This window comes from Cibotium barometz, chromosome 43 (assembly GCF_041138505.1).
Source record: "Cibotium barometz isolate CiBa-2024 chromosome 43, ASM4113850v1, whole genome shotgun sequence".
NCBI classification, from domain to species: Eukaryota; Viridiplantae; Streptophyta; class Polypodiopsida; order Cyatheales; family Cibotiaceae; genus Cibotium; species Cibotium barometz.
Window position 1 is genome coordinate 28,415,845 of NC_141088.1, and position 27,478 is coordinate 28,443,322.

The 27,478-nt window shown below is 44.2% G+C and overlaps 1 protein-coding gene and 1 non-coding gene across 2 annotated transcripts in view; both read right to left on the bottom strand.

Moving 5' to 3' along the window:
• Positions 1-3,771: 3,771 nt before the first annotated feature.
• On the bottom strand, positions 3,772-3,844 carry TRNAA-CGC (transfer RNA alanine (anticodon CGC)). The gene has a single exon. It is a non-coding gene; the product is annotated as a tRNA-Ala (tRNA).
• A 5,811-nt stretch (positions 3,845-9,655) lies between these two features.
• Positions 9,656-27,478, bottom strand: part of LOC147613763 (putative E3 ubiquitin ligase SUD1) — a 33,526-nt gene continuing 15,703 nt past the window's right edge. Inside the window, exons 2-9 of the mRNA XM_086781739.1 lie at positions 13,125-13,853; positions 12,274-13,020; positions 11,867-12,078; positions 11,437-11,775; positions 11,187-11,344; positions 10,921-11,084; positions 10,662-10,808; positions 9,656-10,559 (exon numbers count right to left, since the gene is read on the bottom strand). Coding sequence (XP_086637865.1) covers positions 9,909-10,559; positions 10,662-10,808; positions 10,921-11,084; positions 11,187-11,344; positions 11,437-11,775; positions 11,867-12,078; positions 12,274-13,020; positions 13,125-13,853 — 3,147 coding nt within the window. The 3' untranslated portion in view covers positions 9,656-9,908. The remainder of the gene's footprint in view (positions 10,560-10,661; positions 10,809-10,920; positions 11,085-11,186; positions 11,345-11,436; positions 11,776-11,866; positions 12,079-12,273; positions 13,021-13,124; positions 13,854-27,478) is intronic.

The following is a 27,478-nucleotide window of genomic DNA, read 5'->3' on the forward strand; positions in this document are numbered from 1 at the left end:
AACCACACTCATTTAGCTACTGAGGTTGAAGATGAAGATGAAGAAAGTGAAGACAGCCTGGCCAAGCCAAAAACCTGTACTATAGCATCAAAAAAAACTTTCACTGCATTTTCTAATCTCTCTCTCACAAAGAAGATTATAATTGGGATTTTAAAGCCCACCTCCATATTTATGTGTCTGTGTGAGTCAAGGATTCTCTACCTAGGATGTCCCACAAAATCTGATAAATAACCTTGTGAGTGTTTTTTTTTGTAAGCCTTGTTTTCTATAAAGGCTCCACTCCCACATTGATCCCACCTTGTTTTCCTTATCAAGCTTGACATGAGAGTTTAGGTATTGACATCATTGTATTCTTTTGTATCACATGATGTAGTCATAGAGCCCAAATCATCATACTAAAGGTTCTTCTTTGGGTCACTTCACCTTCACTTCGAAGGGGGGTTTGTTGGGATTTGAGTCATATGTGTAAGTGTCCACTAGAGTGTGAATAACCCTTATATGTTAACCACCTCTTAAAGTGTGGAAATGTGTTAAGTATGCTTATGTACATGTGAAAAGCCTCTTAGTCTTAGATACTTTGTGTGTACTTGACATAAGTAATGGTGTCATGTACGTAGATATTATTTGGTCAAAAGATATGGCCTTGTGCCTATAAAGCATTTACTTGACAAAGGGTTGATTAAAAGGCTTTTGAGTCATGCAAGTCTTCCACTCTCTCTCTCTCTCTCTCTCTCTCTCTCTCTCTCTCTCTCTCTCTCTCTCTCTCTACATAGAAGGAGGGTGGAAAGCATCATTGATCAAGATGAGTGCTTTCTTACACTAAATCATATGGGAAGAGATAAATTAATAGGTTGGGATGGATTATCTATAGAGTTCTTCATTGAATTTTGGCCTCACATTTACAATCATTTAACAAATACTTAACAAATCCTTTAGGCTATGTAGCATTTAATTTTGGCCTCACATTCACAATCATTTAATCAAAATACTTAACAAATCCTTTAGGTTGTGCATCCTTGAAAAGGGGCATAAAAGAGGGCACCATCAAATTGCTACCCAAGCAAATAGCTTGTAAACTTCTACTCACTAGTAAAGTCCCATCACTTGCCTCCTCATCTTGTGTAAATTTCTAGCTGTATTCATTACAATAAGGTTATTACAATAAGCCTAAGCCCTTTGTTGTAATAATGTATCATCGCCAGTATCATCACCAAGAGGCAAGATGGTTCCATAAAATGATTACCTCAAACTGCTAAAAATTACTCAAGTTTATCAAAGGAAGTTCATTGTGTTTAAGGTAGGCTATTAGGTGGTAGTTTTATGCAGTGAATGTGTTGTTTCTTGCTTCATTTTTCTATGAGTGATTGACTAATGCTATGCACCAAGCAAGCAACATCAAAATGAGTGTAGTTGTTGGAGCAACTTATTGTCATGGCTTCTTGAGTTTATTGATAGCTTGATAATTAAAGGTGATGGCATCAAGCAAGCAACATTAAAATGAGAGTGTGATTGACCAAGCAAGCAACACCAAAATGAGAGTAGTTGTTGGAGCAACTTATTATCATGGCTTGTTGAGTTTGTTGATAGCTTGATAATTAAAGGTGTTGGCACTAAAACTACTAATCCACCACATGAAATAAACTAATTGACTGCTTGTGTATGAATGATTATTACCATGAGCTTAATATTTGGTGTCACACCATTTATTAAAAAAAATTTAAGGGTCATTTCATAAATGTCCCACCACCTTTTTCACAAACAAATGCAGAAGAGAAAAATGAAGAATATATATTTCAACAAGTGCGGAAAGGGGAGTTGTTGGAATCCAGTTTATGTCCAGCCTTGGTCTACTATTGTATCTCACACTTCATCTTGGGCATTATGTGGCATTGTCGATAGGTCTGGTTGCCACTTGTTGTCAACACAATAGTTGACTAATCTCTAGATTTAGTTTTTGATATAAATAAAAAAATTGGGAAATTCTTTTCACATAGCATGAATTAGAAGAAACTTCAAAAACCTTTTACCATGAAATTTTAATATGCAAACTAGTTGAGAGAGAGAGACCCCTAGGCCCCATTATGCAACCCCTATACTTAATAAGTCTTTGACCATTTGGGCACTAGGTGACTAACTATTGGTAAATCACCCCTAGGCCCCACTATCCAATCCCTATACTTAATTAAGTATTTAACCATATTATAAAGTAAGTTATAAATATTACAAAAAATCCAAAGACCTTTTACAATCTTCCAACATCATATTTTAAAAAAATGTTTACTTTTTTTTCCTTTTGGCCAAAGAAAAGGTGTACGCCTAAAATTTGCAATTTGTGAAAAGTATTCAAGGTCAATTATACATCTAAAATTTACAATTTGTGAAAGCAGTGAATGTGTTGTTTAGTGCTTCATTTTCTATGAATGATTGACTAATGTGATGCCCCAAGCAAGCAACATCAAATATAGAGTAGTTGTTGGGAGCAACATATTGTCATGACTTGTTCTCAACTTTTAGTTTGTTGATAGCTTCATAATTTAAGGTGCTTACACTAAAACTACTAATCCTCCACATGAAATAAACTTTCCTAATTGACTGCTTGTTTATGAATAATTATTATCATGAGCTTAATACCTGGTGTCACACATATAAAAAATTAAGGGTCATTTCATAAATGTCCACCACTAAGGGTTGCTTTAGTAGCTAATTGGGCACATGTTTAAAAAGCTAGGATGCCCTCTCCTTGTTCACAAACAAATGCAGATGAGAAAAATGAAGGATACATATTTCAACCCAATTTGTGTCAAGCCTTGGTGTACTATTATATCTCTAGCTTCATCTTGGACATTTACATGGCATTATCGATGGGTCTGGTTTTGCCACTTGTTGTCAATGCAATAGTTGGCTGATCTTCACATTTAGGTTTTTGACATCTTGCCCCATCCTCACTTCTTGATTTCTAATTTTGCCACTTGTTGTCAATGCAACAGTTGACTTTATCTCCACATTTAGGTTTTTGACATCTTGCTCCATCCTCACTTCTTGATTCCGAATCCCAAATCAAATTCCAACTTCCAAGTAGGTAATACCTCCAACTTCCAAGTAGAAGAAGGAGAGAGAGAAAAGAAACTCATAATGCTTTTTTAGATGTGACCATTTGGGCACTAGGTGTCTAACTATTGGTCACACCCCTAGGCTATCCAACCCCTATACTTAATAAGTATTTGACGCACTAGGTGAATAACTATTGGTTAGTCACCCCTAGGCCCCACTATCCAGCCCCTATACTTAATTAAGTCTTTGACCTTAATATAAAAGAATTTATAAATATCATATAAAATCCAAAGGCCTTTCACAATCTTCCACCATCATATTAAAAAAATGTTTGCTTTTTCCATTATTGGCCAAAAAGAGAGGGAAAAAAAGGGACAACCTTTAAATTTGCAATTTGTGAACGCCTTCTCAAGGTCAATACCTCTGAAATTTGCAATTGGTGAAAAAATCCTTTTATTTTATTTTTCAAGGTCAAATCTCAAATATTTCCATTCACTTGATAGATTAAACCTTGGTGTGTAAATGAAGTTTGGAATAAAACCAATTAACCATGATTCAAACTCGACACTAAAAAAGAAGTAATCATATTTATACATTTGTATTGAAATGGGATTTGATTAAAAGAATTTTTTGAAATGGATTGAAAAAGAGCTCACTAAAATCTTGAAATTCTAAAATTGAAATTTTCGTATTTAACAGAGAATTAGGTAGAAAAAAAAGTGGAGGTGACGGGCATCGATCCCGTTGCCTATCGCATGCGAAGCGATCGCTCTACCATTTGAGCTACACCCCCTTGCTGACAATTAGTGCATAATATTAAATTCTAAACTTAAGCTACAGCTTTTCTGCCTGCGGCCGTTGATTAATCTCGGTTAATTTTCCATTTTCTATTCTGAGGTGGGCATGTAGGCCTAAGGCACTACAGGCAGCTTCCGAATGTCTCTTAGATCTCTTAGGCTTACAATGAAAAGAGCCGCCTGGTTTTCACGGCCTTATACCTTTGGAGAGCTCTCTCTCTCTCTCTCATTCATTTGAATAATTAAGTTAGTTTACTTATTTATGATAAAAATGATTGTTTTTTTAATTAGTATCTTCTAATATACATTTTCAATGGTATTAACTTTAGAAAGTACTTGTGAAGAACCCACGGGCGCGTAGTTGAGTTGGTAGAACGGTTGGGTTTCAGCGAAAGGACCCGGGACCCGGGTTCAATGCCATCAGGGCTGCGCAACGTGGGTATGTGTGTGTGTGTGTGTTCGAATATATATCGATCTCCCTCACAGAAAGTTCTTGTGAAGAACGTTTTGTTCATACAAAGAGTTGCCCTTATATAGGGAAAATACAAAGGCTCCAGCTCTCCTGCAATAGCATTTGAGGAAACCACCATGATAACAACATTACAAACCGTCCCTCATTCTTTATTCAAATTATTAAATTAGCCACAAAGGGAGAGAACTCTCAATGAATGTAGATTAAAGCGGACCTCCATGTCTCGGGCATCAAAGCCACCTTATGGGAGCCAATACCTTTACCCTACATGTCATCACAAATCCATCTAACACAAGAGGGTGATTAGTTTATTTCTATTAGCGGCACTCTCGTGTTCACTACTCGAAAAAAATGAATATGTAAGATTTAGACTTGAAAATCACTAGAAATCGTACAAATGCCAGGATTTATAACTAAAATGTGCAAATTTCAACCCTTAAAATTAAACGCGATGTCGATTTCAATCGAGATTTCTAAATTTCAGCCGAAAAAATTACACTACGAACCAGGTTATGTGAGCACTGCTCATGTTCCCCCTCACACTTGAACGGGGAGCAAGAGGAGCCACATGGTAGAGCCCTCGCGTAACCACATGGAAGTGTTGTTAATAAACCTACATAGCCATAGCTTCAACTTTGCAAAATAAACAAGAAGAAGATAAATATAGCAAACTATGCATGACAAAGAGAGTGGGTTCAATCTCCCCCCCATGCATGAGTGAGCACGCTTCCTCATGCTTTCATTTATGTATTAGCAAAAAGCAAGTGCTCAAAAATAGTTTGATACATTCCACTTTGGGCCATTAATATCAAAAAGTAACTTGGTCCCCAAGCTTGGCTATTTACATTCAAATTGTAGCAAATTAATTAAATAAAACTATGGGTGGAGCCGACCATCGATGCACACCAAAATCTGACGACCGCGCACCGGCCAAAATCCATCGCACCCACGCTACTCCGTGCACTGATTTGTTCACCAGAAACACAAGACACATTAAATCGTACTTATCCGTCCAACATGATGCAACCACTGCTCACGCTCTTGTGCGTAGCCAATCACAAACGTGTGGCAAATGAGTGTACCATAAATATCACATAAAATATCAAATAATTCCACACTTCTCATTTCCATAACAGGAATCTCCTAAAATAATGTGTTTCCCCTCACGCTTGAACGGGGAGCACGAGGAGCCACGTGGTCGAGCCCTCGCGTAACCATGTGGCGGCTCCTAAAATATTGTGCATAATAGTGTGGATTGACAAGATTCTCTAATCCTACACACACCCACTTAGTTCTTTTGATTACATGGGGAGTATAGCTAGTGAGCCCGAGTGCTAAAACCTATTCTAACTAGAAAGCTCGGGACGAACCCTGGCACCTCAAAAACCCTCTTCCATTTCTTTCCTCTCCAAATTTATTTATTTTTATTATTACTTGGAGAGTATCACTTTTTGGGGTTTTATATGTATGAGATCACCCACCAAACATGCATTGAAAATGTTTGCATGTTTAGTCTTTCATAGAAATAACACAGCATGTAAATGACCTCTTGTTTGAGACTTGGGGCCTTTCATAGAAATTAAGGTGCAAATATACATTGAGCAGCAAATGAACAAGCTCTTGTTTAAGACTGCATCTCATCCTTAGATTTCATCTCCTCCAACAATATTTTAGGAGACCATGATAAGGATTGACTCTTGTGAAACCCAAACATACACATCCCTTATTGCACCATGTGCCTTAGTATCAACTATAGTTTGTCAAATTAATGGAACTAAATTGGTTTGTTAATTAAAGCAGTACTCTCACTAACTCTTTTTTCAAATAAATAATCTCTAAAAATTCCAACATACTTACATTGTAATTTAATATGAAAGACTTGATATCATTAAGATTTGAATCAAGAAGGATTGGATGCAAACTCACCTTTGTCCTCCAAAAGCATTAGTTTTTTGTAGAAATTTCCAAATAAGATGTGGCTAAATGACTAGTGACTAGTGACTAGTGGTCAGCTCTAGCTTTACCTCAAGGGTTGTCAAGCTCAAGCTCTACCTCTGAAGGGATGAAATTTCAAGGGGTGGCGAGGGGAAGAGGGAGGACAAGGGACACCAATGACACTATGTGGTCATCCATTTACCCGTTTTCCCGTCCTATTTTGAGCAATTTGGTTGTTTTATTTTTCTAACAACTCTAACTAATGTGGCTTCACATTGCGATGATTTTCAATTTAAATTCATCATGTAGCACTGACTCAAGGACTAGTGGCTAGCTTTACCTCTATGCAAGCTAAGATTATGGTATTGCGTTAAACAAACTCAAGGACTAGTAGCTAGGTTTACCTCTATGCAAGATTAGATTATGGTATCTTGGGAGAAATCTTGTTTTGTGTTTGAGGATGATAGATAGGATTTGATTTGTAACTTGCTTAATAGAGCTTGATGGATAAATTAGCTGTTGTATGTCTGAAAGGATGTCATGCTTTTTGAATAAGACATATATATATATATATATATATTGGTCCCAAAAAAAAGAAAAAGATTATGGTATTGGGTTGAACAAACTCAAGATGACTTCCATTTGAAAATCACTCAAGATGCATCCCCACACAACTACAAGGCTTATGGTTAACTAGGAGTAGTTTAAGAGAGAGAGAGAGAGAGAGAGAGAGAGAGAGAGAGAGAGAGAGAGAGTACAACAAACCAAACACTAGATGCACACACACTTTAATCATTGCAACACAGCCACTACTGGTTTTATGTTGGTTATATAAGCAAATGGAGTTGTTATATGTTTGGTGTATTGTGAATGCTTGATCCCCTCTTTCCCCAAGGATGCTTGAAACCTTTCATGTGTTGAGTTGAAAGTCCTGCTTTATACTTGTTTCCAACAACACACTTGAATTCAACTGGGGAGAACCAAACACAAACCACGAAATTATTTTCAAAGATTACAGCCCTAATAATAAAATTCCAACCACTTTAAAGGCGAGATGTTTATAATAAATTCAAAACATCACAATTTCTTCAAGGATTAGGACACAGCCTAACCCAATGCAGCACCACTCCTCCCCCCCCCCCCCCCCAACACACACACACACACACACACACACACACAAAAACCAACCCAAACCCAACAACTCCACCCAAAAAAAAAAGAACTTTAGGTCCCCCATGATTGCTTTCTTGTTAACACTAGCTCGATAAGAGGACAGAGAATTTTGTCCTATTAATCGAGCAAAATTCAGTTGAATTATTTTGTTACAATGAGCATCCAAATACTCCTTGGCCGACACGAGACATGCGCCTCAGTGCCCCGGAAGCCTTGAGCTTGCTTTCCTTGTTGGCCTGTAGAAAAGGCACACTTGAACTGGCACTTATATTGTGGCTATGACGTCCTTTGCAGAACCAAGATTGCTTCAAAGCCCAAGCCAAACAGAGCATCCAAATTGTCGCCATTCCGCTTTACAGTTCATAATATCGAGACCTCAAAAATAAAACTCCAGCATTTTTTCATGGTCAAAGGTGCAAAGAGAATACAAAGTCACGCCATATGGTTGGATCGCGGTCTCACGTGTCGTGGGGCCCGCTGAGCTCTAGCCCAGCCCAGTCCCTAGACGACTGGATAGGTTTTCAGCAACTGCCTCTAGAGGCTCAGGAGAGGAGACTCAGTGGGATGAGGGGCAGAGAGACCCCAGTACAGGACCCTCCACCTCCACAGTGGATGGGTGTCTTTACTCGGCATGAGATCCTTCTAGCGGTCTGCGGCACAGCGGAGAGAGTCGCCCCACTCACTTTCGAGGTGGGAGAGGGTGGCCAGCTTCAGAGGACACGACTAGATTTGGATGGGCTCCAGGGATGTATTCTTCAGAGGGTGCGGGTGGTCGGCTTTCATCAGAGACAGTGGCATGTAGACCCCTCACCGGCCTCGATAGGGGAGGACTGTTCTTGGAGATTATGGGCTTGGGACAGCAGGCCTCTTATTCGCCTTCAATGGGATCCAGGTGAGTGGTTTTGGCGAGATCCCTACTTGGCCCCTACCAGCCCAAGCATCCCCTTTTTTCAGTACACAGCGAGGCTGGGGCGGTAGATTCAGAGACACAGGATAGCGAGCACCCCGATGGCGGCCGAGCATTGGCGGCGACAGGGGCTCTCCCCTGCCTTTCTTAGGGACTTCTGGCAGCGCCTTTGGGCCAGCTTCCGACCCCGGAAGGTGACGGTGTTTCTCTGGCTCACAGCGCATAGGGGACTGGCTGTGGGGGCTTGGCTAGCTTTTGGCAGTCACCCAGCGTCCTGCCCTCGGTGCGGCCATGCACAGGAGTCGCAGCGGCACTGCTTATGGGATTGCCCACAGACACAGCAGGTCTAGCAGCGCGCTCTCAGAATGGTTTTTGCAGGCTCACCAGGTGAGATGCTGGTGACGTGGGGTGCGGTGGCTTGGGCCACGGACAGCGGCCCGGCCCTTGGATATGAGGACGTCCCTGGCAGTGCGACCATCCAGGTCTCTGACAGGGCGATGGCAGTGGTTCCGACGCCAGACTTCTCTTCGGCAGCCCCTCAGGAGGGGGTCGAGCACAGATGGGAGATGATCAGCAGCATGACAGCTTGGCACATATGGAGAGCCCGATGCAGGGAGGCCATTGACCGCCAGGCGACTCCACCGGCGGAGGTCATACAGGCCCTCTGGGTGGACATCATTCACACCTTGAGAGGACACTGGGGGAAACTCCAGGGCGACTCGGATCGCATGAGAGGGCGCCGCAAGGATTTCCTCCGCACTTGGCAGCCTAGCCCTTTCCTCACCGCGAGGGGCGAGGATGTCACTTGGCACTACAGGCCTCCAGTTTGGCTTTTCTCACCTCCCACATGTACTACTAGGTAGCCCCCCCCAGAGAGCGGCCAGCCACGGGGGTGGAGCTCAGGTGTTCACTGTGTTTTTTATCCCTCCTTGCGAGGTGAGCTTTGTAGCCTTATGGCGTTTTCTCATTAACTAATAGAAGGATCGTTTTTCCGGAAAAAAAAAAGAGAATACAAAGTCACCAAAAAACATTACTGATAATTAGGAAAGGAGGTGAAGATATTTTTCAACGGTACCGCCAACCTAGAGAATTTAGGAGCCTTGCATTCTCTAGAATTTCGAGGTTATGTTTTGTCAATATGCCCCCATCAATTGATGGTAGGCTATGGGGTTTTTTTTTTTTTTTGGAAGTGTCCGTAACCCCTTATACATAGAAGTGAAAGAAAGCTTGTCAAATATGAGCATGCTCTCCAAGCCACCGTAAGTAAAACAAATCTGGTTTTGACTACAGAAATCATATACACACATCATCACCAGTCAGTTTCTGTAAAATGATCAAATAACAAAAAATAGTACTAGCTCTTGAACATACAAACTAAGTCTCCCATTATTGAGGACTTGACATACATATACACTAATCATGCTAATCGTAATATGTATTGCAAAACAAATCCCAGAGAGTGCCATCTGCGCATTATCTACTCTCAGCCAGGTTTCCTCACCAACTATTAGTGTGGTAAAAGCATTTAGGCAAAGCTGGTCATGCTTCAGGCAGCGGAAAGATGAGCATCAATTCATTCCATACACACATTAGAGGTCCCCAAGGAGCTATGTCTTCTCCGAAGTCCCAAAGACTGATTGCCCCCTTCAAACTCTTCAATGCTGTCCATAGAGGGGGAGCTTTGATTTATGATTTGATGCTTCAGATTCACCTCATCCAACAGAGGTTCACTGGTAGAATTCGAGCTGTTCAAGATGAGAGGTGTGTCAGAGCTCTGTTCAGATGAATCAGGACTTTCAATACCAGGCTGGTTTGGAAGTGAAGCCCCAGAAGGTGAGCTTGTTTCTTCACTATTTCTCTCTCCATAATTGTGTAGCCTCTTCCCAATGAGGTATCTATCATCCCGTATCGAATTGTGAAGTTCGGAAAGCCACTGTTGCAGACATTTTACTCCATACCACACCAAGCCCAACATAAGGCATCCGGACCAAGCAAAGCGATAGACTGCAGAGTTTACGATAAGGGAATATCCGAGAGCTGGAAACAAGCCCCGAGCAAACACATATGGAACACTAAGGGCAGTCAACAGCTTCACCAGAATAGGTGCCACAATCTCCTTCATAACCCAAAGCCCTCGAAGGCGAGTGAATCCATCTGCCTTGACTCGCTCAAACTTGGTGCGCCAGCTCTCATCTACTAGGGGGGCAACCTGACCCAGCATTACCTGCAAATAAGAATTTCCACATGATAAAAAAATGTCAATTGGTATGTACTATTATTACAGCAACGGAGAGAGAGAGAGAGAGAGAGAGAGAGAGCTACCCACCAGTCTTGTCCAGATCTTGAGAAACACCAGACCCAAAGCCCAATCTTGATACAGCAGAAACACTGGGCTCTCATCTATTGGCACACGCAAAGGAATCACCACCAAAAGCTCAAACAGTAGGCCAATTAGCACTGGAATGACCACAATCTACAGCAACACCAGAAAAAAATGTCAGTACTGCAGTTATATCCGAATCAAATATGTAGCTTTTCCAAAAAAAAAAAAAAAGAGTCAGATTTCTGAAACCATTAAAGCTTACCCACAACGATAACAGCATCGAGCTTTTTGTCACAATTGCAGTCCACTTGAGGACCTGCATGACTAGAATTTTAGCATTGTGTGTTTTGAGATAGTCCACAGCATACCCAATTGCCGCAACAGTCGCCCAGATCACATAGCAACCAATGTTGAAAGCATACAAATCTGAAAAACACACTGTTCCAGATCAATACACTTGCTGACATATACATTTTCCCCCAAAGTCCCTAAACAAAGACTGTTTACAAGAACAGAAGCCATATTTACCGTTGCATTTCACACCATAAGTGATTGGGAGACGGGATATAGAAGAGAATATTGCTCGTCCGAGTGACACGGGCAAAAGCATCATGGTTGAGTTGAAAAACAGGAGAGTAACCCAGGCCCCTATCAGCAACAAGACGATCCGAAATGCAAACATGTACCTGTCAAAATATAAAGCAGCTCATAAGCATTTAACCTGCCCTCTGTACAACACAAGGGTAAGGTTAGGTTCTCAGTAGAAGCAATAACTTACTCTTCAGAATCATTCTGATCATCAGCATCCGACTCCACAGCAGTTACATTAAGAGACCCGTTGACATTGTCAACAACAGCAGGAGCTTGCACTTGATTGAAATCTTGGGCACCCCCCCGAGGAGGCTCTTGGGCACGTGCTCCCCTTCCCTGATCATTTGCCTCTTCTGCCCCGGGAAGTAAGAACTCAGAGAGTCCCAAAGCCCAGCCAATTGCTGAGAACCAGTAGAAAAGAACGGTTTTTATGGTTGCTTTCGGTCTAAAATGTTCAATAGCAAAAGGGATGCAGATATGAAACAAGAGCATATCGGCTGGTATTTCCATGAATGGATCAGATATTCTGCATCAACAAAAATCATGCCTTTTCAAGGACAACAATTGTAATTATTTAACAAAACTCATTGAACAGTTGAGCAACAACCTTCACCCACCTGATATCAAGAGGGAATAATGGAGGAGCTATGGATAAGGCAAGCTTCACTGGTAAAAAGATCAGCATCACTATGAGGCTCCCATAGACTACCACAGAGAGAAGAACGCGGCGAGCATGCTTGTGGATGGGATCCTCAACAAGGTCATGAAAAGGGTTGTAATTAGGATCTGCAGGATCGCGCAAGAAGTACAGAACCCCTGGCCGAAGAACCTGAAAAGACACAAACACACCACCAACCCAGACTTCGTTATTTTTCCATTATTTGCAAATGCAGCTCACATATACAAATCTACAGGCAGTATCAATCATGGTAAAGAAAACCGCTCACTAGGAAAGGTGCTTACCAGTTAATAAATATACCATATTTTCAGCAGCAAGCAAACAATCCAAATTGAGAAAACATACCTCCCGGAGTAAGCTCACAAATATGCTAATGTGAAGCATATACACAATTCCCACAAGCCAATGCAGGAGAAAGCTTGTGAGAGGAGAAGCCCAAAAGAAAGCTAACCGATTCGTCATAGTGCCTCCAAACATACTGAGAGTGCATATGTCTAGCCACCAACCGCACAACAGGGGGAAAACTCCAAGTTCAACCAGTAACAGAAAAGCAACCTTGAACATTGTCATCATATACTTCAGCCCAGCAATAACTTGCCTTGCCACAGTAGGAGCAGCCTCTGCCACAGAAGCTACACCCTGAAATCGGCCCACAGTGAGTGACTCTCCTTTACTGTACTTGACTAGGGCTCTGAGGCCAAGATGGAAGCTAACTGCTACAAGAATAACAGTGTAACCAGCTGCCACAGTTGTTGCATCAGAGAACTTCAATGAGATAGCTTCCATGGGGTTCTCAACCACCTTAAGGTTAGACAACCCTTCTATGCTTCTATCAACCAGCACTCCTACAAAGGTGGAATTGCCTGTAATGGAATCCTCAGGTGAATATGCAGGATTATTTACCAGCCCTGTTGAGATGTTTCCGTTTCCACCAGTGATATTGCGATTCATATTGAAGACAACCGAGCTTGCCAAATTACTGTCAGAGGATCCCATAAAGATCAAGCGAGAGACCAGAGAAAGGACTATGCGCCCTAGAGTAAAAGGGAGGAAAGCCACCAGTCCAAGGAAGATTGCATTACTGGCTAACACCTGCAAAGCATTACCAGAAAGACAAGACTCTTAATAACTAGATTTAGTACTAATGATATGTGATTAGACAAGTAAACCAAGAAGACGAGAGAAATAGGACTCACGGTGATGGCATTCTCCAGTAAATGAAAAACTGGACCTTGCATCCCAACAAGTTCATCAAAGGGTACATCTTCTGCCCCATCCACATCATCCGCTCCATCAAACATTTGCTCCACGTGAGCTTCCAGACGAGCAGCTTGCATTTCAAGACGTGCTGCCACATTCTCTGCATTTCTTCTGATTAGTTGACCAGCTCCTGCAGCTAAACCCTGCCCTAAACCAGCACCCTCTCTATTGCCGCCTCCAGGAGGTACTGCTTGAGCACCACCTTCGAACCTATCTCCCACAGGACCTTGCCCTTGCCTCCTACCTGCTCTAGCACCGGGCCGCCTATCCAGAACATCATCATCTCTCTCTACATCAAGACCACCTAGCTCTCGCAGGTGACGAAAGTACTCTCTCAATGATGTTGCACCAAGAAAGATAAACACAATACCAGCTGAGAGTAAAAATCCATGGAGACAGTCCGTAAAGAGCAAGGTGGGTGTTAATCGGTTAACAAACAGTTTTTGGGCTTCAGATATACTTCTGACAAATGTCAACCGCCATATCCAGAAAGTTGTGAAAGGTATGAAGATCAGCCATACTGAGAGCACAAAAGCTAGTCGCAAGAAGAAATGCATGCCACGGCCACCCTTGATAGCCAGTCCCAGAACAAACTCTCTGTATGAAAGCTTTGTTGGTGCATTCGCAGCATAGACTGGAGAAAAAGTAAAAGGATGCTTGCAAACCTGCAGTTTCATTTATTTTTAAATTTAGCAGTCATAGAGTTAGATAGCAAGTACTGAAATAAGAAATGAACATCTACATCAGCACTAGCATATTCAAGAATGTTACAATGAGCTTTCTAAATCATATGATGTATCCAGAATGTCATGTCTCTAGTCAGCAGGCCCCTTGTAGTATTGATGTAAGCCATAGGTCAGGCTTGTGTCCATATGCAAGTGGTCAAAGGTTGAGTTCACATCAATCCCTTGACCAGCACAACCAAAGGAAAGGGGACCCCAACCCCTCACTTGTACTCTTGTTACAACTTACACATAATTTAGCTAGCATGTTCATGTCTCTCTTACAGGCCTCTTTGTGACGGAGGTTGCCCAAGAGATCTCAATATTTCACTTACTCAAAATAAAAAAGGAGCACAGATGCAGAAACAATATTTGTGTATGTGTGTGGTGTGTGCTCTGTGATCCACCCTAGAAGCCAAACACCCTACCATATTGTTTTATATCCTACTGGTGGAATTCAAAAAGGGTCTCCCTTTTTAGTTATTCCAACGCACACACTAGGGAAAGTTTCACCCTAGGGTTTTACTCTTTCCATTGGCGACTTTTTGCTTGTGGGCAAGGGTTGGACATACGTACAAGCCAAACAGCATGCGCTTTCTTGGGACTTGCAGGATGGAGGTTTAGTTGATTTTTTCTAGCTCTTCTCTTCTATCTCATGGCAAACCCCATCTGGATTACCTTCCTTGATGGTCTTTATCATCATGTGGAGCACCAGGGGGAGCAATCGGCTATGATTATACACACGTTGAGGGGACTAGGGAGATAGGAGCACATAGAGAAAATAGCATACTTTGATACTGAGATGGCAAAACTTCATGAGGAGATGCTTACGGGAGCAATTAGTTCTCTTGCAGCGGGTAGTTCTGAACCCGTGTATCTAGTGCAGTTTCACGCCAAAATATTATGCAGGTGACGAGCAAGCAACTCAAGAGTTTGAGGATTCCTCATTAAGCCAAGGGATTGTACCCACTTGGACTTTGTAAGGTCTCCACAGACCACACCCAAGGATTATCTGACCTAAAACCGAAACCCTAACAAGGTTTCATAGACCCGACATACTCGTATGTATCATGACCGCGATGGATTGTGGCTAGCGACTCACCACCCAACAGTAGATTCAGTGCCTTGAACCACCCCCATGTTGCATGCGCGGAAGCCTTTTTTTGTGATCCAGCCCTAAGCTTGATCATGGAACACTTGTAGATGCTTAATGAAATGATTAGACAAAGAAGAGAGAAAGGAAGAAGAAAGATTGTATTAGCGTCTCTCTCAAGCCAAAGAGAACTGGCCTACGAGACAAAACCATGTACAATGTATGTGGTCTCTCTGAGTATCAGATGGTGCTCAGTGCACAATACAACAACTGGAAGAAAACTGCTACTGTAGGTCGGGATATATGTACATATATAAGGACGGAGCACTACTAGGGTAAATGCACAACTATATGCCAGGGTGATACAACGATGCTCAATGCAGGCATGCTCCTAGTCAGCTCCATCCTATGGTGAGGGGGGGGTGTAATATGTCATACATGTCAGCGCCAATTGTAATGATATGCAAGATGGCCACCAGATCAATGGGTCACGGCTGTCCTCTCTCCTGTAGTCGCCTCTGGTGTCGTGCCCGAATGTCCCTGATCATATGTCGATGTCTGTGGGAAGGTCGGTGTCCGGGCGCTCGTGGATGCCGCAATGCTCGAATCTCCTCTACTCTCCTCAATGTGACCCTCGGCCCATCACTGTGGGATCTTGCATGGCAGAAATCGGTCAGCTGAGTGTCGGATCTGGGCTCTCCTCTCTCCTGACTAGTGCAACTGCTCTCTGTGTCGGTATATCTCTAGTAAGAAGCGCCCAAGTACTCATTGGTATGATATCTACAGGATGGACTGAAAAGATGTGCCTGCTCCTCTGAAGAGAGTAGTAGGGTAGGTGGCTCTAATCCCATCATAATATGGACATCTGCATACAAAGTGTGACTCGCTCTCCACATCCTCTCTGCATAATCTCTCCTCCTGCGAGATGCGGGATGCTCATCCAGCCTCGATCTCTAGGGGGTGTGATGAAACTCGGAGCTGTTCAATCACTACTCTCAAAGCATGTGGAAGATATAGATCCATGTAGTGCGGTCTCTGAATGAAACCATCATAAGTCAACATCAAGAAATGATCTCTGTAGTATGCCATCTTCGTACGGAGAGGCTGTGATGGTGTCACCCATGTGCGCATGATATGTCTTTGAATCAGCTCCTGCCTGATGACTCTATTCCTCTCAGTGTGTGAGAGGGAGAGGGAGAGGGAGAGGGAGAGGTGTGGGGCATGTAGATCATACTGGGTAGGTGGTAATCGGTCCATATCATACCCAAAACTTTGGAGCCACTGGACTACATGTGTATACCATGAGCGACTGTCCCCTGACTCTGCAAGCTGCCTGGATGCCTCAAAAGCAATGCGCAGGAGTCGATCCACTGGCATGTCACTGAGTCTGTGCAAGAAACATACTGTCTGAAAGAGTGCCTCCACTAGCATCGGTGGTGCAACAAACTCTGCTCTCACAATGTTATGGGGAACGTATGGCTTGCTACGAACCATCCGGGATAGCAGTATGACGTGGGCGCTCAGTCTCCATGTGGAGGCTACAAGCCTGGTGTCCAAACTAGGGCTGCGTACATCAGGGCTGGGGCGACTAAAGTGTCAAAAAGCCACCCTTTTGTACGGGGCTCCTGGAAATGTGCCTGATGGCTCTGTCTCTCTAGCATAGCCAAGGCTGCATATGCTCGGGTGAGTCGATCATGGGCTGCCTGCGTAATAGAGAATCGCCCGGCTCTTCTGGTGAATGTGATCCCCAAATATACATAAGATGTAGAGACCTCTACTTGGCTGCCCTCAAACATAAAAACAGATCTCCTCCTCATTGCTGGCGATGTATGGAAGATCATAACCTTGGTTTTCCCAAGGTTCACTGTGAGGCCTCTGTCTCTGCAAAAAAGCTCTAGAGCCCCTAGATGTTGTTGTAGTCCCTCCTATGTCTCTGAAATCAAAATAATGTCATCAGCATATAGCATAATATGTACTTGTGTGTCCGAGATCTGCCCGCCGACTCCACCTCCTCGCTGAATATAGTCTGCTACCTTGTCGATGTATAGCCCGAAGAGAGTGGGAGATAGTGGGCATCCTTGCTTCACACCAATGGTGCTAGCAAAGTCTGCAGACATACCTCCTGGGCATCTGACCCTGGCTGCCACATGCTCTGATGGCTGAGGGATAGGTGGCTGGGCTGGGCTGGGCTGGGCTGGGGTCTGGTATAGTCTCTCCGCGCAAGCATGCCATGTAGCAGGGTCCTCTATCGGTGTGGGTGGGGAAGGCTCCCTGAGCTGGCGCCAGGCCACATCTGCATCCCGGCTCATCAACAAGTGGTGGATGTCCCAATATTGTGCCTCCTCATATGCCTGTCTCTTACGTCTAGTAAGGGCGTGTTAGAAGTCATCTCCTGTCCAGTTTTATACACCAGGGCCTTTGTTGTGGGTGTGCCCGCCCTTATGAGGTGTTTTCCCATTTTTCCCCACTCTCCGCATTTTCCCCCTATTTTTCCCATTTTTTCTGAGGCTTGGGAGGGCTGCCAGAGGGTGCCAAGAGCAGTACAGTGCTGGCCGACTCGGTGTTTATCAATCGTGGGCACTCTTGCTGCTGGCCGATTGGTTTGGTGCACTCTGGTCCCATGGTTCTGGTTCTCTCTCGTCGCCAAAGCTCGCCATAGCGGGAAAATGCAATTCCTTTTCGGAACGCAATCTGACCATCCACTATCTGTGTGGGAGACTTCCGGAGGCTTCCGGAGGCTAAAAACCAACCGTCCTTCGAGGGACTTCCGGAGGCTTCCGGAGGCTAAAAACCAACCGTCCTTCGAGGGACAGGGTCACTCCGAAAGGGGTAGTCCACCGGCGTCTAAAAACCAACCACACGAGCGAAAAAATTTTCTGGTTTTCTTTGCTGAATCTTTGTCCTTGAAGTAGGCTCTGGTACCACTGTAATATGCGGAAGCTTCGGAGAAGGATCGGTACTTCAAAACTCAGAAATCAGCACTCTTTTTGCGACGGAATTAACGCACAAACTGAAAGGAGATGTGCAGAAAATAGAGAGAGAAGGGGGAGAAGGAGAGGACACAGTATTGGGTCCCAATTACCCTCTGTAGGGCCCCCACCACGGATGGTGTATTTGCTTTATTAGAATGATGTAAATCTGAAAACAAATACAGAAAACTTGACCTTTACTTGGCTGGAAAATCCTGCCCTTGATCTTCAGAAGTCCACCCCTTTGCTTGGCAATCTCCTTGGCTTGACTGGACCTTGATTGGCTTGAGCACTTGGTGAAAACTGAGATGAATGATGGGATTTAGGCCTCCCCTATTTATACTCCTCCTCAGGAGCAATCGGCCAGCTGAAAATCAGACTATGTCCCACGACTGGTGAAATTCAGCAATAAATGCTGAATTAAATCCCAAAAAATACTACCTTTTTTTCCTAACAGGCTGAAAGTGATGCGCCTGCTTCTGATTGGCTGGACACCACTTTTGTCCACAATCCCAAGGCTGGGCAGCCTGTATGGGCTGCCCCATACATGCCCTACAGCCATATAAAGGCTGTAATCTCCTGGAGATTGCCTTATCTGTGCCCTAGGGCTGTCCTACAGCCCCTCCATGGCTGGTGGGTTCAGCCTCGGCCTTCCTGGCCCTCATGGGGGTGGTTCTACACCATTCCCATGCCCACACTCAGATCCGGGGTAGCCCTATGGGCTGGCCCCTTGTCCTAAACATAATCTACTCAGTGATCTAGCATCCGGTACCATACCAGATACACAGAACCACTGACATCATTCTAGAGGGAGACTCACAGCGCGGACTGGCACTATTTCATGTGCAGGACAGTGCACACCTGACCTTGGACTCATGTGCAGGACAATGCACACCTGACCTCGGACGACTGAGATGGATCCCTGGCTGACTCGTCCCGGACTGGGCTCACATGGGACCAGTTCACCATCCCAGGTCCTGCACCTTCTGTACAGAAATGTCTACGTGGCATCCAAGTGCGGGATGCACGTGACAGTCTGGTTGCTACTCATCTGAAATATCAAACACTTTTGGTCCAACATATGGTTTTAGCCAAGAAACATGGAAAACATCATGCATCGTCCAACTGTTAGGCAACTTTAATTTCATGGAGATATCACTTATCTTTTTAACTATCGGGAAAGGTCCAAAACTACGGAATGAAAGCTTGGGACAACTTTTGCCCACTTGTTTCAATCTTTGTTTCATGATGCGCAAATAGACCCAATCTCCTTCCTTGAAGTGGACATCTGATCTAGACTTTTTTGCCTGTCTGCTATAAGCTTCCTGTGCTTTGGTCAAGCGGTCCTTGATTGATTCAATGATTTCGGAAAATGCTTTCGTCGTTTTATTAGCCTCAAGAGATGGAGACACCAATCTCGTCAAAAGAGAAGAGAAACGGCGACCAAGGCTGCTTCGTACAGTGTCCGTTCGACACCCGATGAATGAGTATCGTTTAAGATGGCTTGGACCAATGGAAGATAATGTTCCCATTTAGACTGCTGGTCATGACAATATGACTTGAGAATATCAAAGGCCAACTGGTTATAGATTTCTGTCTGGCCGTCTGTCTGTGGATGGAATGCACTAGACAAGTGTAACTTAGTTCCAAAGTTTTCGAATAATGCCCTCCAGAAATGCGAGGTAAACTTGGAATCTCTGTCTGATGTAATGGTGCTAGGCAAACCACAAATTGTGTACCAATGTTTGAGAAAAAGACGGGCTACGTTCTCAACTGTGGCCGTATGCTTGCATGGGATGAGCATGCAGAACTTATTGAAGTGATCCACAATGGTAAAACACTAAGTGTTACTGGATCCGGTGGATGTTGGTAGAAGCCCTACAAAGTCCATAGATATGTCGATGAAAGGTCCGTTGAGAATAGGCAAAGGTTGAAGTAACCCAACCTTCTTTGTATGTGGAACCTTAACTTTTTGACAAATCTTACAGGCTTAAACATGAGAATCTACATCTGGTCTCATTTTCTGCCAGTAAAAGGACCGTTCTAATTTCTCAAGGGTACTGTTGATACCTCTATGTCCTCCAACTAAGGAGTCATGGGCATCATGGAGAAGAGCTGATCGCTTTTCCCGAATGACACAAAGGCGGTTCTTGAGGAACAACCAACCGTTCTGCACGGAATAATGGCCAGGCTCAGAAGTGAGGGACAAATTGTACTGAGTACCAAACTCAGGGGAGTCGACATACTGGTCTTTCATGCTATCTAAGTCTTTTCCCGTGATTTCGAGAATGGTAGACTCCTGCACTGCTTGGATGGTGGTCTTTCGACTAAGAGCATCTGCAATTGGGTTATGCTTACCAGGAATGTACTCGATCATTCCTCCAAATTGTTGGAAGAGTTGACTCCACCTGGCTTGCCGATCACTCCACTGGGCACTTAGCATGGTTTGAAGCCACTTAAGTGCTTGGTGGTTTGTTTTGACTGTGAAAACTTGTCCATAAAGAAAAGGCTTCCAAGATATGGAACTATGACGGTTCCTTGTGGACACACCCGGGGAGATTGGAGGAGGTGATGGAGGGCCGAGACATCATCATGATCACAGAGACACATCAGATCCCGGAGAGGGGACTACCACGAGTACAGGGCTATCAATGGGAGTCTGCATACAGGAGGACTAGACGACAGGGTACTTGTCATGTGCACAGTGGGTATCTACCGTGTGCTATACGCATGCAAGACTAGTTTCGAGGCTTGGGGAAGCTTGGAACTAGGCAGGCTGATTGACGAGCTGAGTTAGGGAAATACTAACGGGCAGGCACCCAAGTATGGACGGGCGGGCACCCAAGTGTGGACGCCCGCCGATGACCGGCCAAGAGCCTATAAAAGGGTGGCCAAGGTTAGTTATTATTATAGAGAGTCTCGCGAGTTTGTGAGAGCTCTATGGTCTTGGAGCCTGGATCTAGTGCAGACGTGCACCTGCTTTATGCAGCCGAGGCCGGCAGCAATCTCGAGGCCCGTGAGGGCAGCTTCGTGGCGGTATGGGACATCGCGAGGAGGAGATTGGTCGGTACATCAACCTAGTTAGCTCAGCTCGTGGCTCGGTGGGGACAGCCAAGACTGTGGGCTTGCCCACGGCTGTCATGGTTGGGAGGTGAGTCAGGCCTGCACCCCCTTGCTTGTTGTTTGTTCGTTTGTTTGCAGGATTCGAGTTCGAACCAAGATCGGTCACGAGGGGATCCGTGGGGTTTTGACAGTGGTATCAGAGCATACCTCGTGAACGAGCAAGTCGGTAGGTAGAGAAGAAGAGGTCGAGGAATGGCATGTGTTTTTAAAAAAAAAAGCTTGCTGTTTTTTCTGTGCATACTGTAGTTTTCAGTTTTGGTATGTGTTTTTTCTTCATCAAAGAATCCCATGATGATGGGAGATGGTAGGTTGAATAGGGTTGATTGCTTTTGCAAGGAAGAGAAAGTTTGTTGTGCAGTCGCATAACTGCAGGGAGAGAAAACAGGAAAAAGGAACGAAAAGCACGATGCTTTTTTGGCGCAAGAGAGAGAGAGAGCGTTGGGTGAAAGATGCGCTAGCGGGTTAATGCTGGCGAGGGGCTACTGTCGGCTGAGGGTGGCCAAGGCATGCCAGGCCAGGCGGCCAAGGCATGCCAGGCCAGGCGGCCAGGCAGCCAAGCCATGTAGGCGCCTAGGCTAGGCCAGGCGGGCTGGTGCCCAGGCCAGGCCGGCGCCCAGGCCAGGCTTGCGTAGCCAGCCCAGGCCCAATACGGCCGGCGCCCAGGCCAGCCCAAGCCTACGCAGGCGCCCAGCCAGGCCCTGTAGGCAGCTCAGCGCAGGTAACATATTCGGCTGGCGCAGACTCACACGCAAGCGCTCTAGCGAAGGTGCAGCCGACTACGTCAGCAGTCCACGATGGCAACCGGCAGCTAATCCAGGCGCCGGCAACTCACCGACGGGTGAATTCAGGAGAGGAAAAAAAAAAACAGAAGTAAAGCTTACGTTTTTTTTTACAAGCTTTCGTTTTTTTTTTTTAAAGTTTAAATTTTTTATAAAAATTTAAAAGTCATCTCTCCTCCAAGGTCTCTAAGGTTTCCAAGGTTTTTATTTTTTTTAAGACAAGAGAATATATATATCCATATATATATATATATATATATATATATATATATATATTTATTCACGAAAAAAAAACACAAAAAGCTAAAGCAAAAGCTAAGCCTAGCTTTTCGAGTTTTTTGGCTTTTGGGAAACCTTTATAAACCCCCTCTAGTGGGCTTCTTGCCACACATCTCTCGAGTTCTCAAGTTCTCAAGTTTTCAAGCTCTCAAGCTCTCGAGTTCGCTCGCACTTTCGTTGTGCAAAGATCGAATTTTCTCTCCACGTACCCTCTTCACGATGTCGACCCAAGAATCAGAGTTGGAGCCCCTCGTGGAACGCGAAGGCTTGCCGGCTACGGAAGGCACTGATGCCGATCTTTTTGACGAGTTTGTGTCAAAATCAGATTTCCAAGAGTTCAAAGTAGCTCTCGAAGCTTCTTCGACGGAACGTCAGGCACAAATCGCAACCCAGATGCAGGCTTTGCAGAACTCCATCGCTCTATTGACCACTACCCTCTCTACTTTCTCGGGAATGGATACCTTGGCTTCTGCTTTAGGCCCCAATATTACTCCGGAACCGTTCGGGGGCGAGCAAAAGCAGAGAACCAAGGAGATCGTGGACACTTGGCTACACAAGTGGCAAGTTCACTTTCAGTTTCATCCATATGATGATGGAAAGAAGATACAGTTAGCAGCAGGTTTCCTGTCCGGCAAAGCTTTGCTTTGGTGGAAGGAATTAAACCCAAAGCCAACGACTTGGGCACAATTCGAAGACATTTTCAAGAAAGAATTCCTCAAGAAAGAGGATGATTATGATGTTGTTGCCCGGTTTTCAGCTTTGACCATGACCTCGCAGCACCTCACTTATGAGGTCTACCTCCAGAAGTTTCGTGACTTGCAGATGAAGGCTACAAAGATGGATCCCACTACTCTTTTGGGGTTTTTCGTAGCTGGTTTGCCAGACTCGTACCGATTACAGGTTAAAAATAACAAATGTAAAACTTTGGACGAGGCCATTCATTCAGCTCGTATCTATGATGATACGATGGTCTCTTCCAAGTCGAAACCCGTTACCGAGCAGGGGAACAAGCATAAAAGAAAGTTATCCGCACCTATGGCTAACACGACAAAAGGCAAGTCTTTGGACCAACCTTCGAAGAATACAAGTTCGACACCCGCGAAGAAGAAACGACTCCTTAGGGCTTTGAAGCTCAAGAAGGAAGGACGTCGTTTTATCTGCGAAGAAAAAGGACACATGCGTAACGAGTGCCCGAAGCAAAAGGGTACCAAGTCAAACGCAGGACCCAAGCCAAAGGCAGCTAACCAGTTGTCTTTGACAGGTAAGTCAATTACTGTACTTTCTCGCCCTAGTACTTGTTCTGATTGTCTGTTCAATTCTAAGGTATTTGGCATGCATGATCTTCTCCGAGTTTATGGAGAAGTGAATGGCCATAAAATTCACATTCTGTTAGACCCTGGCAGTTCGCATAACTTTGTTAACTACAAACTTGTGCAGAAATTGAGTCTTGATGCGACACTCAGCGACCATACCTATGAGGTACGTCTACCTGCGGGCAGACAAGTTTGGGATCGCAAGGTGGAGCTGCTCCCAATCCAGATTCAGGACTACAAAGATACTCTGGAATGCTATGTTATGCATCTGGAAAATGTAGACTTGTTATTAGGGATTGAGTGGTTTAAGACTCTTGATGTCCAGATAGATTGGTCTAGTCATATTTTTTCTTTTCAGCATAGGGACACCAAGTAAAGTATTTTAGGTGATTGTATCCATCCCTCTCAGGGACCTCTTGTAAATATAATTGATTTTGAAAATATAATGGATTCTTCTTTGTATACCGCTTTCCATTGTATATTGATTCCACTTTCTTCTTTTCTCATCCCTTCCATGGATGTGAATGAATTAAGTGTGTTTGAAAGCAAAGAATTACAGAAGATACTTGATTTGTTTCAAGATGTATTTCCTAAGGAACTGCCATCAGGTTTACCACCTAAACGGGCAGTAGATCATCATATTGACTTGATCCCTAGTGCTCATCCTGTGAGTATTCCACCTTATAGGATGAGCCAAGCTGAGGAAGATGAGTTGGCTAAACAACTCGCAGATTATTTGAGGATGGGCCAGATCCGTCCAAGTAAATCACCTTGGGGAGCACCTGTGTTGCTTAGGAGAAAGAAGGACAATACTTGGAGAATGAGTATAGATTACAAAAGATTGAACAAGCTGACAATTAAGAACCGTTATCCTCTCCCTAGATCAGATGACCTAATTGACCGATTAGCAGGAGCGAAATATTTCTCGAAGATAGATTTGCGTACTGGCTATCACCAGATACGTATTCATGAAAGGCATGTCGAAAGAACCGCCTTTCGGACTAGGTATGGCCATTACGAGTTTCTCGTATTACCTTTTGGGTTAACCAATGCTCCAACTACTTTCCAGCAAATGATGAACGATCTTTTTCGTGAACATTTGGGGAAATTTGTGGTGGTGTTCCTGGATGATATTTTGATATATAGCCGTACTCTTGAGGATCATGTCAGACACCTCACGATTGTCTTATCTATTTTGAGACAGAATCGACTATATGCTAAATTGAGTAAATGTGAGTTCTTTATGACCGACATCATTTACTTGGGACACAAGATCACTAGAGATGGATTGAGCATTGACTATGACCGAGTTCAGAAGGTTTTAGACTGGCCTATACCACGAACAGTGAAACAACTTCGTTCTTTTCTCGGTTTTATTGTTTTTCTTCGGAAATCTGTACGGGAGTACTCTCAGCTCACACTACCGATGACCGACTTATTGAAAGGTCGTGGACGTAAGTCCAATCAGCCTATCACTTGGAATAACGATTTGGATATGGCCTTCAGACTTTTGAAAGATAAAGTCAAGGAAGCACCTATCTTAGCATTACCTGATCCTAGTCGGCCTTATGTTCTTGAAACTGATGCCAGTGACTATGCTATCGGGATTGCTTTATTTCAAGATGGTAGACCGGTTGCTTTTGAAAGTAAAAAGCTAGACGACACTCAATCTCGTTGGCCAACCCTTGAGAAGGAGCTTTATGCTGTGATTCATGCTCTCAAGGTTTGGAGACATTATTTATATGGCTCCAAGTTTGTGGTATTGATTGATCATCAGTCAATCAAGTATATGTGTGATGCGGATGATTTGAGAGGAAGGAAAGCTCGTTGGGCAGAGTTAATGCAAGATTTTGATTTTGAGATCCGTTATCGGAAAGGGTCCATGAATAATATTGCAGATGCGCTTAGTCGGATTAGAGAGGTGAATACTTTGTCGTTCACCGAGATTTCTACTGACTTATTTCAGTCATTGAGTAACGCGCGGAAGCTCTGGGTAGTCTTCTTTCAGCCCTAAACACTCTTGAAGACCTCCTGATGCAAAAACGCACCATGATGCAAAAACGCAGGTAGAGAGAGAGAGTAGAGAGAGAGAGTGAGAAGTGCTGGAATTTCAGTATATACTATGTACAAAAAAGGTACAGATCTTTGCAGCACTTGGCTGCCCTCTTGAAAAGGTGATAAACCCTAATTCTGGCCCCCTATGGGACCCTCCTACTGACTCACACCCCTAGTGGGTGGAATGGCTAATACAAAGAGCAAGGGTGCTATTTATAGCCCCTTGGAGTGCATGAGAAACTGGCCGACTGCTGGTCGGCCAGTTCATAAATCATTAAATCCATTAAATGCTGCCGACTTGAGTCTCTTGATGCGCCTTCAGCCAGCACCCCTCTGTCCTGCAGCCGACAGCCCACTGGTGTTGCTGATGTCATCCTACATGCAGCCGACACACTTCTGATCCATGCTCTGCTCCAAATCTTGCTCCATGTCCAACTTCTACTGGTTCCTAGTCTTTATCTGCTTGCCTCTTCTGGATCTAGCCCTAGAAATGTCCATGGCATCTGTGATGCACATGACATCCCCCTCTGCTAAACTTGATGACGGGAATCCAACCTGCTCTTGGATGACTGTCATCATCCCAATCCTGTTCCGAAGTCCCTCTGTCATCATCCATCCCTGGCAAACCTTTTTCTCTGAAACTCCGTTCTGTTCTCCAAACCACTCTGTCTCTGATGAAGATCTATGCATCTGGTCTTCCTCTAGTCCACAATCCATTCCTGCCCTGGCTCTGAACACCGTCTTGGTCTTCGTTCCTGGAACTGAGTCTGGCACTCTCACATCACCCTTGGAGGATCAACCTCCCTTGGGACCGTTCCCTTAGAACCCATCTGGCTCACGGAACTGCCATCCCCATCTGGCACTGTGGAACACCACCAACAAACCTCCTGGGAGTTCTTCCCGCTCTGTGTTCTTTCCTTGGGCTTCAAATCCGTGTACTTTCCTGTACCTTGGACCTGTACACCATCATCTGGGACTGAATCAGTGTTTAGCTTTGCTGAGCCTGATGCTCTGATACCAATGTAACGCGCGTTGCGGAAGCGTGTTCATGATTAACGCTAAGCAAAGAAGATAACGCTAATCCTATGTTTAGCAAAGACACAAAAGAGAAGGAGAGAGAGACCTAATCTACTATATATTGCCAAAACATGCTATATATACAATGATCTTGCTGATTAACAGCTTCAAGATGCATACCAAAGATCCTTGCAACCCTCTACTTGTAATCAAACAAGAGAAGCTCCTGTTGATCCACCACTGTGTCCTTGCTGCCTTGCAGACTCTGACAAATGGATCCTCTTGATCTTTGAATGATGATTCTAATGAATGCCTAATGATCCTATTTATAGGAAAAAGGAATGAATTCGTAATCAAGTCGGTTTTGCCTATTCTTCCCACAAAACATTGTCCAAACAATCATATTTTGTGTCCAAACTATGCCCAAAAGGTGTCCCAACCATTGGGCTATGTCTTGGGCACTTCCGGGAGCTTGTAGGGCTGCAAAATCTGCTCTAAATCTACCCCTGAATCTACCCATATATTTGCTAATGAGAATATACATGTCTATGAGCATTGGGATGAACGGATGCACATGACATCCCCTTTTGCTAAGCTTGGAGCACTGGGGTAATCCATACACCTTTGCTCCATTTCCGTTTTGGTCCAATTGAAGATTGCACTTCATATCCATCGGCTCAATCCCCAAGCTCTTTGACTTAGTCTTCAAGTTCTCTGGCTTGGTCTTTAGATCTTCTGAAAACTCCTCTGAAATTGTCGAGATGACCTCATCCTTCTCCAAATAGGATTTGGAGAGATCCACCTCCTTGGGAACTATCGGGTTGACCTCATCCTCCTCCAAATAGGATTTGGAAAGATCCACTTGCGTGAGCTGTGGTTCTGGTTTTGGTTTGGCTTCTGGCTCTAGCTTTGGCTTTGGTTCTGGTTCTGGCATGTGCAT